The sequence below is a fragment of the Malus domestica genome, chromosome 01 (assembly GCF_042453785.1).
Source record: "Malus domestica chromosome 01, GDT2T_hap1".
Classification (NCBI taxonomy): Eukaryota; Viridiplantae; Streptophyta; class Magnoliopsida; order Rosales; family Rosaceae; genus Malus; species Malus domestica.
Window position 1 is genome coordinate 29,327,652 of NC_091661.1, and position 11,620 is coordinate 29,339,271.

Consider the following 11,620-nt stretch of genomic DNA (forward strand, 5'->3'; position numbering starts at 1 on the left):
ACTGATGCTGATTTGTAGTTTCTGTAATCGTTACCTATAAAGGAGGATTGAAACACACAAAAATATTTTAATCACTCCAGTTACAATATTTTGATTATACTCTAAGTTGATTATGTCGAGAATTGATGCCGGTTTATAGCTTATGTGATCCTTTGACTAGCCATAAAGATAAATAAGTGAGACCAATCACATATAGCTCTCCATGTGTGTTTGGTGGATGTTGGTTGTATGTTTCTTGATACGCCCCCTCCCCCAATCTGTCATTGCTAGTCTTCTTGATGGGAGTAGGATTCTCTCCTTTCATGTTTTCATTCCCTTTCCTTCCCTCCTCTCACATATTGCTTTTTGTCTTTATAAAAAATCAATATAAGATGTTCACGTGGCTAAATTGTAACCGTTCAAATAAGAGGAAAGAGAAGGGGATAGAGATTAGGAGGGAAGAGAATCCTTCTCATAAAGGGCTGTTTGGAAAACAGTATTAAAAATGAATTGCTTTGCAGAAAGCACTCTTGGTAATTATATAAAACGAAACTTCTCAATTTTTTTGACTTAATAAGCATATGTGTCAACAATTTGTAATGTGAGAGCCGAAAGGACTCCTCCTAGGAAACATCCAGGCAATGTTCCACAATTAAATAAATTTATTAATTTCTGAAAATAATTAGATAATGTTCCAGGGTTGGCTTATCCAACTTACAAACCAACTTTACCAAATCAGACTCAAGTTTGCTATAAATACCACACCCTAGCCAAGCTTGCTCCATCAAAAAGCACAACTATTCTGTCTTTCAAACACAGAAGACACAAAGCAAACAGAGAAAGCAATACACTTCAGAAAGAAAAAAATACACAGAGCAAGTATCAAAAGCACTATGGGTAAGGGTGGGCAAAAGATTTATGGATTGGCTAAGAAAGCCAAACCTGTTCAGCAAGAAAACATGGCTGCTTATCTTGTTGATGTCAACACCATCAAGATCCTACCTTTCAAAATCCCCAGTATCGGTATTAACCTCTCTCCCTTCTTTTAAATTCATCGTTATTTTTTTTCGGTTTACAGTTTTTGGTTTTTGGTTTTCATCGTTGTAGTGATGCTAACATGCTGCTCCCCTGTTCTCTTGGGATTTCTCAATTTTAGGACCCAATGATGTCCGGATTCGGATTAAGGCGGTTGGTATTTGTGGAAGTGATGTTCACTACCTCAAGACCATGAAATGTGCGGATTTTGAGGTTAAAGAGCCGATGGTGATGGGACATGAGTGTGCTGGGATCGTAGACAAAGTTGGGAGCGAGGTGAAGCATCTGGTGCCTGGTGACCGGGTGGCGGTTGAGCCCGGTATCAGTTGCTCACGGTGTCAGCAGTGCAAAGGAGGGCAGTACAATCTTTGCCCCGACATGAAGTTTTTCGCCACCCCACCGGTTCATGGTTCCTTGGCAAATCAGGTATAAATTTCGACTTTCTTAACCTTTGTGACATATGAATTCTATGGCATCAGGACCGTATATAATGACCATCTGTTTTTAACAGATTGTGCATCCTGCGGATCTATGCTTCAAGCTGCCAGAGAATGTGAGCTTGGAGGAAGGGGCAATGTGCGAGCCCTTGAGTGTTGGAGTTCATGCATGTCGGCGAGCCAATGTTGGTCCCGAAACAACTGTTCTGATCATCGGAGCAGGGCCTATTGGTCTGGTTTCAGTTTTGGCCGCTCGTGCTTTCGGGGCACCAAGAATTGTCATTATGGATATGGATGACAAGCGTTTAGCCATGGCAAAGTCTCTCGGCGCTGATGGCACCGTCAAAGTTTCAACAAAAATGGAGGATTTGGATGACGAAGTTGCCAAGATTAAAGAAGCAATGGAATCCGAGGTGGATGTGACCTTTGATTGTGTGGGTTTTAATAAAACCATGTCGACGGGTCTCAACGCCACTCGCCCCGGCGGCAAAGTCTGCCTTGTCGGAATGGGACACGGCATGATGACAGTGCCTCTCACTCCAGCTGCTGCCAGGGAGGTTGATGTGGTTGGTGTTTTCCGGTACAAGAACACATGGCCACTTTGCCTCGATTTTTTGAAAAGTGGAAAGATCGACGTGAAGCCGCTTATTACTCACCGGTTTGGATTTACCGAGAAGGAGGTGGAAGAAGCCTTTGCTACCAGTGCTCGTGGGGGTGACGCCATCAAAGTCATGTTTAATCTATAGAAAGTTAGCTATAAGTTACGAAATTTCGAATTCTTTGAGACGACAAATTGTGATGGTTCGGAAATCTTAGATGTAAATTAGCTACAGTTTGTTTTTTTATTTTTTTGTACAATATTCTGGTTTCTACTGTTGGGGAAAGCCTTATGGTAGAACCTAAGCTTGTTTATGTACAGAGTTGTAAATTGATTTATTTGACATTATTTCCTTCGAGAAATATGAACTATGTAATGTTACATTATACGGAAAGGTTCTTCAATCAATACAAGACATTTTTTTTATCACAAGCTGTGTTTATTTAACACAAGGCCTCTGTCGCACCCCTTTGGAGCATACATAAGTAGTACAAGTACACAGTCAAGATTAAATCCTTCCAACTTATTTTGTGTGTGATCTTTCTGTATCTTATCAATCCAAATTATGTCATTTAAGATGAAGGCCTTCACTGCTTTAGCTACAAGTTACTCTTTTTCTCTCTTTTTCACCCCAAGGCATTTTCTTTTACCTTTTTTTTCACCCTAAATTTTTAAACTCTAATATTCTTGTGCTAGTGAACCCAGATATAAAGAGGTGTTAAAAAAATTTCTATTTTTTTTTTTCAACTGATTATATAAAGATTTTGTGAAGAGTAATGTTATGAAAACTAAATTTGAAGACTAAGTTTGTAAACTAAATGATGTATTACCAATAGGAATAAGCACGTTTATCAACGTATAAGTAATAAATCAATCATCAACTTTCATGTCATTTAGTTTTCAAAACTTTGTCTACAATCTTAGTCTCCATATCATTACTTTTTGTGAATATTAAACTTATTGGTACAAGCAAATTAGCAAAAAAGTAGGTCTGACATGTTGCGACCTTCAAGAAGCTAACAGAGCATTTTGACAAAGATGAGTTTAGAAGGTTAAGTGATACAAAAATGAAGCCATCGATATTATCATCTTATAATTAAGTCAAACCATAGTTTAGGATTTATCAATAATTAAGTCATCGATATTGTCATCTTATAATACAATAAGATTTAGAGAAATAAAATAAATGATAATACAAATAGATAATATAAATAACATTATTATAAGAACTTTAACAATTATGCACTTAGAAATTAACCATAACCGTTATCAATTTTTATATTGATTTTCTATGGACACTTTAAAGCAAATAGGACTAAAACAAACTAAAAGCTCTCTTACATGAAACGGGTCCTAGAGCTGTGAGTTGAGGCAAATACATGTGGATCGTGGCGAGTACGGGATGAGTCCAATTATTAGAAACATACAATAGGGTGAGGCGAGGCGAGTCCAAATGTATGAGGAAACGGGACGCCGACCCGAACCGTTTCTAGGGTTAATTTATAATGGAGATTAAATCTCCAATGTTGAGTGTCTATCTAGTTAGCTCCCACAGTTGATTTCTAATTTAAGATTCTCTTTGTCTCTGCTGTTGTGGCTCTCTCTCACTTTTATCAGTCTCTATGTCGAAATCGAAGAGATTAAGTCACAAAGTCGAACAACTCGAAACGACGAAATTAGTATCAGTCATCTCCTCCGTTTGACTCAGATCCATATTTACAGAGTTAACGATTCTTGATAGTCGACACTTTTACCTTCAATTTTAAGGTATTATGTTTTAGGGGTTTAGGATTGAAAATAAATTAGTGTTTTCTAGATTTAGGAATTTTGTTGGATTCTTGAATCTTGACCTATGTTCTGTTCCAACTCAAAATCTTTTGAATTGAATTTGAATCTATTGAATTTCATTCTTCAATTGAATTAAATTGATTTTGTATGTCTAGTTTCAGACTTTTTTAGATTTAGTTAATTATATATGCCGTGTGATAGTTTTAGTCTTTCATACTTGGTTCTGTTTCAGGATTGTGAAGAATTTTAATTACGGTGTTTGAAATTTGCTAATTTTGTTGTTTGTGTGATTTGGTTGGGATTGCAGAGTGACTTGGGTTTCTTTGTTAATTAGGCGTGTGCAATATTCTTTTCTCCTAATTAGATTGTACTGGGGAAAGTTTACAAAGGAGAAGGAGATGTTACAGTGGTACTTACACCAATCTAAATATTCTGTTATGAAAGAAAATAATGTAATTGGACCCGTGAACCTGGCCTAGCCCGTCTTGTTGGATTTGAACGAGATAAGACCTGAGTTTTTATTTAATATTCTTACTATGGATGTAAATATTTCAATTAGATTATAAATAAAATATATTTTTTGACCAAAAAAAAAAGTTGTAATTTAGTAACACTCTAAATTCCCATAAATTGCAAATTTCATCCTTATGCCACAATGTCATCGTCAACCATCATTTTTTCAAAGTAAAACAAGACCAGCCCTTGTATCATGTCCAAAAGGCCATATTTGATAGCGCCACAAATTTACGACTAACACTCATATTAATATATTGGATTATTCAACTTGTTTAATTCATGTTTGTCTTACAGGGACTCGGATCTTCTTCGGATTCTCTTTTGATGATCTTTGAATCAATCAATTATGTTTGTTTATCGTACATCGTGCGATCAGTTTTTGTTAAATACTATTTATATTTAATTTTGAATAAAAATTTTAAAATAATTTATAATCGTACGATATACGATGAACAGACACGATTGATTGATTCTCCAAATTCTGTGAAGAGGATCCTATTTGATCTTAAACCAACATAATTTGTCCCACCGAATACGTTGCCTACGCGTGTCTGACTGGACTTTGCCGTGGCACTCATTATCCATATTTTTGTGACGAACTACGCCTTTTGACTTGGCCAAACTTGCACCTTAGAGAAATTCTGGACCTTCGCAACCGCCAACAGTCGCACAACTCTATCACCACATGTATCTGACGTGGAAATTAGTCACTGATCTTTGAAGCGTGAAGAAACCTAAAAGCATCCAGCGGCAACACTGACAGCCCATCTCAACTCGTTTCTGTAAAGCGTTGACATTATATTATTTTATTTTATTTTATTAATAAGAAATACCGACGAAAAATAAATAAATAAATCAAACAATTGTTTTGAGCTAATTAGACAAATGACATAGCTATCCATGTGTGGCCGGTGGATCTGCGTTGCAGGTTTCTTGAAAGAAAAAAAACACCCATCCCTCCCCCAATCTGTCATTGCGAGTCTTCTTGTTGACGTTAAAGGGCTGTCTTGGCCTAAAACAATGACCTAGGATTTTTTTTTAGACTTCTTCCGTATATGTTTGGAAACAGTATTAGAAATGGAGTACTTTGCAATATATATATAAAGCTCGTTTGGAAGTGTTTTAAAAATGACCGAATGAGTTTTAAAAAAAATGTTGTGTTTGAAAAACACCGAAAGTGCTTCCAATAAGACACACTAATTCTGCGATTCTTGTGTAAGCATTTCAAGAGTTTCTTCAAGATTCAATTATATTTTTGCAAAACATTGGTTACAAAAACATTTTCTTAAAAAAACGTTTTTAATCAATTAAAAAACAGTTACAAAATAGCTCATATAAGTGTTTTTCTTTTTTACAGAAAAACATTCTTGGTTTACATAACCGAAAAACAATAATTTTTATGACTTATTTTGCATGTGTGTCTTTAGTTTGTAAAAATGTGAAGGCACTCCTTCTAGGAAACATCCACCAATGTCCCCCCATAATATTTATTCGTTTTTGCAAAAGAAATAGATAATGTTTCAGGTTTAGATTATCCTAATCTTATACAAACCAACTTGACCAAATCAGACTCTCAAGTTTGCTATAAATACACACCCTTGCCAAGCTTGTTCCATAAAAAAAAAACAAAAAAAAAAACACACGTATTCCGTCTTTCAAACACACACAGCACAAAGCAAACAGAGAAAGCAATACACTTCAGAAAAAAACACAGTGCAAGTGTCAAAAATATTATGGGTAAGGGAGGCCAATCGATTAATGGAGTGGCTAAGGAAGCCAAACCTGTTGAGCAAGAAAACATGGCTGCTTGGCTTGTTGATGTCAACACCATCAAGATCCTACCTTTCGAGCTCCCCAGTATCGGTATTTACCTCTCTCCATTCCTTTAAATTCATCGTTATTTTTTTTCGGTTTTTAGTTTTCATCGTTGTAGGGATGCTAACATGTTGCTCCCCTGTTCTCTTGGGATTTCTTACTTTTAGGACCCAATGATGTCCGGATTTGGATTAAGGCTGTCGGCATTTGTGGAAGCGATGTTCACTACCTCAAGACCATGAAATGTGCGAATTTTGAGGTCAAGGAGCCAATGGTAATCGGACATGAGTGTGCTGGCATCGTAGACAAAGTTGGGAGCGAGGTGAAGCATCTGGTGCCTGGTGACCGGGTGGCGGTTGAGCCCGGTATCAGTTGCTCTCGGTGTCAGCAGTGCAAAGGAGGGCGGTACAATCTTTGCCCCGACATGAAGTTTTTCGCCACCCCACCGGTTCATGGTTCCTTGGCAAATCAGGTATAAATAAAATTTTGACTTTCTTAACCTTCGTGACATGAATTCTATAACATCAAGACCGTCTAATAACCATTTGGTTTAACAGATTGTGCATCCTGCGGATCTATGCTTTAAGCTGCCAGAGAATGTGAGCTTGGAGGAAGGGGCAATGTGCGAGCCCTTGAGTGTTGGGGTTCATGCTTGTCGGCGAGCCAATGTTGGTCCCGAAACAACTGTTCTGGTCATCGGAGCTGGGCCTATTGGTCTCGTTTCAGTTTTGGCCGCTCGTGCTTTTGGGGCACCAAGAATTGTCATCGTGGATATGGATGACCAACGTTTAGCCATGGCAAAGTCTCTTGGCGCTGATGGCACTGTAAAAGTTTCAACAAAAATGGAGGATATAGATGACGAAGTTGCCATGATTAAAGAAGCCATGGAATCCGAAGTGGATGTAACCTTTGATTGTGTGGGTTTCAGTAAGACCATGTCGACAGGTCTCAAGGCCACTCGCTCCGGCGGCAGAGTCTGCCTTGTCGGAATGGGACACGGCACGATGACAGTGCCTCTCACTCCAGCTGCTGCCAGGGAGGTTGATGTGGTTGGAGTTTTCCGGTACAGGAACACATGGCCACTTTGCCTCGATTTTTTGAGAAGTGGGAAGATCGACGTGAAGCCGCTCATTACTCACCGGTTTGGATTTACCGAGAAGGATGTGGAAGAAGCCTTTGCAACCAGTGCTCGTGGGGGTAACGCCATTAAAGTCATGTTTAATCTTTAGAAAATTAAGTTACTAAATTTCGGATTCCTTGAGACAAGTTGTAATGGTTCGGAAATCTTAGGTGAAAATTATCTACAGTTTTTTTTTTTTGGACAAAGTTCTGTTTTCTACTGTTGGGGAAGCTGTACGATAGAACCCAAGCTTGTTCATGTACAGAGTTGTAAATTGTTTTATTTTACACTATTTCCTTCAAGAAATATGAACTATGTAATGTTACATTATACCGAGAGGTTCTTCAATCAATATGACATTTTTTTTAACAAGTTGTGTTTATTTAACATAAGGTCCCAGTTGCACACCTTTAAAACATACGTAAGTATTACAAGCACACAGTTGAGAACAATCTTTATATATTTATTTTGTACGTGGCATCTATATATCTTATCAATCCAAACCGGGCAATTTAAGATGAAAGCCTTCGTTGCTTTAGTTGCAAGTTATCCTTTTTCTTTCTCTTTTTCACCCCAAGGCATTTTCTTTTACTTTTTCACCCTAAAGTTCTAAACCCTAATATTCTTGTGTTAGTGAAGCCGGATGTAAAGAGGTGACAATACAATCTCTCTTTTTTTTTCTTTTTTTTTTTCAATTGATTATATAAACATTTTTTGAATATTAAACTTATTGGTACAAGTGTTTTAGCAAAAAAAAAAAAGTAGGTCATATATGTTGCCACGTCCTTAGAAGCTAACAAAGTATTTGACAAGTTGAGTTTACGATAGCTTAGGATTTTTTTTTTGGGGGGGGGGGGGGGGGCGAAAAACGATAGCTTAGGATTAATATCAATAATTAAGTCATCAAAATATTCATCTTATAAAACTATAAGAACTTTAAATATTAATCATCTAGAAATTAAACATAACCGCTATCAATCTTTATCAATTTTCTATGGGCAGTTCAAATATTGCAAATGGGCTATTCTCCCAAATTGAGTTCTTTATTTAAGATGTCGCCCGAGGTACATGACTAAAAACAAACTAAAGACTCTCTTACATGATATATTACACACATAAATCTAAAAACTCTCATATCTATCACGTAAAAACATAATAAAAACTACAAATGTAAATTTAATAACCCTCTAAATTCCCATATATTGCAAATTTCATCCTCGTGCCACAATGTCGTCCTCATCCATATCGAGGTCAACTATCATTTTTATAAAGTTAAACAACACCAGCCCTTATCATGTCCAATAGGCCTTATTAATTTAAGGTTTCTTTTTTTTGGAAAATATTAGTATTTTGGTTTATTTGAATGTTTGGTTTTATGGGTTTAGCCCGTTATAATTAGGTTTTATTAGATATTAGGGTTAGTTTATTATAAATAGGGTGCTTTGTTATTCATTAGAAAATAAGCTAGTCACAATGTAGTCTCTTAGGGTTTTGTAGCCGTTTTGGCATTCTCGTTTGTTTAATAATATTCTTATTATTTTGTAATCTTGTTCATTGCGCACTCTTAATTTCAACTTGTTTTCAGAGCAGGTTTGACCCTTCGGGATTTAATCTGCTTCGGGTTGGTATCTGTTTGCTCGTAAGAAAAAAATTGTTCGTTCATATTTTGTCCCGTGACTCTGCTTTTGCACCTTTGAACGCCGTAGCCTGCAAGAGTATCCGCAAGTCTGTATTGCTGCAAAGGAAAAAAAAGGGAGTAAAAAAAAAGAAAAAAAAAGGAAGAAACAAGAAAAAATTGGTTGCTTGTTTGAGGCCCATGCAGGCAAAGGAAAAAAAAAATTGGTTGGATTTTTTGTATGTTTGTTCAGAAGTTGGCATTGGCATTGGCATTGGCATTGATATTGGTATTGGCATCGGCATTGGCATCGGCATTGGTATTGGCATCAGCATCGGCATCGGCATTGGAATTTGGAGGTTTACATCCACATTTGCTTGTTGGCAAACTCATGTCGTGTACCGCCATGAGTTTGAGTGGGGGTGTTGGAAAATATTAGTATTTTGGTTTATTTGAATGTTTGGTTTTATGGGCTTAGCCCATTAGAATTAGGTTTTGTTAGAGATTAAAGTTAGTTTATTATAAACAGGGTGCTTTGTTATTCATTAGAAAATAAGCTAGTCACAATGTAGCCTCTTAGGGTTTTGTAGCCGTTTTGGCATTCTCGTTTGTTTAATAATATTCTTCTTATTTTGTAATCTTGTTCGTTGCGCAATATTCAACTTTTTTTTAGTCAAAATGGTCCCTGAGATTTGCATAACACATAACTTTGGTCCCTGAGATTTAAAATCAATAGAAGTGGTCCTTGAGATTGTCCACCATCCATTATTTTGGTCATTCTGTTAAAAAAGTCCGTTAAGTTGAGGGTATAACACATAACTTTGGTCCCTGAGATTTGCATAACACATAATTTTGATCCTTGAGATTTGCATAACACATAACTTTGGTCCATGAGATTGTCCATCATCCATCATTTTGGTCATTTCATTAAAAAGATCAGGGACCACTTAACAGAGTTTTTTAATGGAATGACCAAAATAATGGATGATGGACAATCTCATGGACCATTTCTATTGATTTTAAATCTCAGAGACCAAAGTTATGTGTTATAAAAATTTCATAGACCATTTTGGCTAAAAAACCTTAATTTAATCATGGGTCCAAAGCGGAAGAGGTCACAAAAATATGATTAAACTCTTACTAATATAGTATTATTCAACTAGTTTAACTCAAGTCTGTTTTAACTTACGTAATTTGTCCCACAGAGTTGTCTAAACAAAAATATATTATGTTGCCAACGCATGTCTGACTGGACGTTGACGTGGCACTCATTATTCATATTTGTGACGAACCACGCCTCTTTGACTTGGCTAAAATCGCACTTCAAAGAAATTTCTGGACATATTTCTAATGTGGAAATTAATCACTAATCTTTGATGCGTGCAGAAACCTAGGGCAGCCACCGGCAACACAGAGAGCCCGTCAACTCGTTTCTGTTAAACAGTTCACATTGGTGGATCATTTATTTTATTAATTAGAGACATCGACGAAAATTAAAATAAATAAATCAGACAGATGATTTGATATAATTATGATACAACCAACTTTATTTCCACTGGCAAAATTAAGTATTTCATAACTAATATTCATAGAATAATGGATCGTCTAAAAATGATTATGGGTGACTCGGAATAACATAATCGGTGTTTAAGCAAAAATTTAAAATTGCGATAAATGAAAATTAAGAAGAAGTCATAATAAAATCGACGTGACGAGCTAATAGATTTTTTTTTTGTTTTAGTGCAATAAAAAAATATCATGAGTTTTTTTATATTTTAAAATTCAATAAAATTAATTAACATGTTTATTATTTTTTAAAACAATAAAACATATGTTAAAAATATCATTGGATTAAAATTAAAAAAAATAAAATGAGTATTTAAGGTACTTACTAGTGATTACCTAAGTTTTAGTTTTTGTTTATCCATGTGAGGTCGACCATGAAGGAATAATAGGGACCGTTGCTATGTTAATCTGACTCTGCATTACGTGGCACCCATTTAGCAGTTCCATAATATCCGTTAATCCTATTTTAAGTCGTAAAAAGACCCCTTTCGAATCTTCTACTCAACTTAAAACTCCGCTAATTCCAACGAACTCGCTAAATCCAGACGAAAATCTTTCGGACAGTTTGAAAATTAGTTACTCATGAGACGTAGGAAGTTAAGCTCCCCATATCAGATTTCATGCACATACGAAGTTATGTGACGATAGTACTCCAATTTGACCACAAAGTGGGACGTGAGAAGGTTAAGAAAACCATAGAATTCGATTTTTTTTTTGTCTAGCGATAGATATTGTTAGATTAGATGTTAGATTAGCCAATGAAGGAGTTCAACCCATAACGTTATGCAATGACTCAGCACATTTCCACCAATGTGGTAAATGACCACTTGCCATAGAATTAGATTAATACGCAATTGGTTTAAAATACTTTTACATACGAGAATCCTAGATGAGTAAGGAGTTTCTCACCTGCAGAAAAAGTTAAGACAACTACAGTTTTAGATATAGATGTGATTGGTTTGAAATACCTCCACATGCAAAAGTCCTAGATGAACTAGGAGTTTCTCTCCACTAAGATACTAATTCCCAATCTCAGTGAAATATGGATATGTTGTAACAGAAGGAAGGGTATCCAAAAATAGATAGGATGTTTACGGATATGCATTAAATGAGGACTCTTTAAAACTATATATAGCCGTAGCAAATCGAAA

At 36.1% G+C, this 11,620-nt stretch overlaps 2 protein-coding genes across 2 annotated transcripts; both read left to right on the forward strand.

The window, feature by feature from the left end:
• Positions 1-617: 617 nt before the first annotated feature.
• Positions 618-2,481, forward strand: LOC139194952 (sorbitol dehydrogenase-like). Its single transcript, XM_070820118.1, has 3 exons — positions 618-1,002; positions 1,136-1,440; positions 1,526-2,481. The coding sequence occupies exons 1-3, from the start codon at positions 873-875 to the stop codon at positions 2,195-2,197; spliced, it is 1,107 nt and encodes a 368-aa protein (XP_070676219.1). The 5' UTR covers positions 618-872; the 3' UTR covers positions 2,198-2,481.
• Positions 2,482-5,482: 3,001 nt separating this feature from the next.
• On the forward strand, positions 5,483-7,660 carry LOC103417837 (sorbitol dehydrogenase-like). The gene is made up of 3 exons (XM_008355997.4): positions 5,483-6,216; positions 6,336-6,640; positions 6,726-7,660. The coding sequence occupies exons 1-3, from the start codon at positions 6,087-6,089 to the stop codon at positions 7,395-7,397; spliced, it is 1,107 nt and encodes a 368-aa protein (XP_008354219.1). The 5' UTR covers positions 5,483-6,086; the 3' UTR covers positions 7,398-7,660.
• The last annotated feature ends 3,960 nt before the right edge of the window (positions 7,661-11,620 follow it).

Excerpts from the sequence above, each read along its gene's own strand:
- LOC139194952 (XM_070820118.1), top strand. The coding sequence starts at position 873 with ATGGGTAAGGGTGGGCAAAAGATTTATGGATTGGCTAAGAAAGCCAAA. Across the intron at positions 1,003-1,135 it reads TTTCAAAATCCCCAGTATCG|GACCCAATGATGTCCGGATT; the intron begins GTATTAACCTCT and ends TCTCAATTTTAG. Across the intron at positions 1,441-1,525 it reads ATGGTTCCTTGGCAAATCAG|ATTGTGCATCCTGCGGATCT; the intron begins GTATAAATTTCG and ends TGTTTTTAACAG.
- LOC103417837 (XM_008355997.4), top strand. The coding sequence starts at position 6,087 with ATGGGTAAGGGAGGCCAATCGATTAATGGAGTGGCTAAGGAAGCCAAA. Across the intron at positions 6,217-6,335 it reads TTTCGAGCTCCCCAGTATCG|GACCCAATGATGTCCGGATT; the intron begins GTATTTACCTCT and ends TCTTACTTTTAG. Across the intron at positions 6,641-6,725 it reads ATGGTTCCTTGGCAAATCAG|ATTGTGCATCCTGCGGATCT; the intron begins GTATAAATAAAA and ends TTGGTTTAACAG.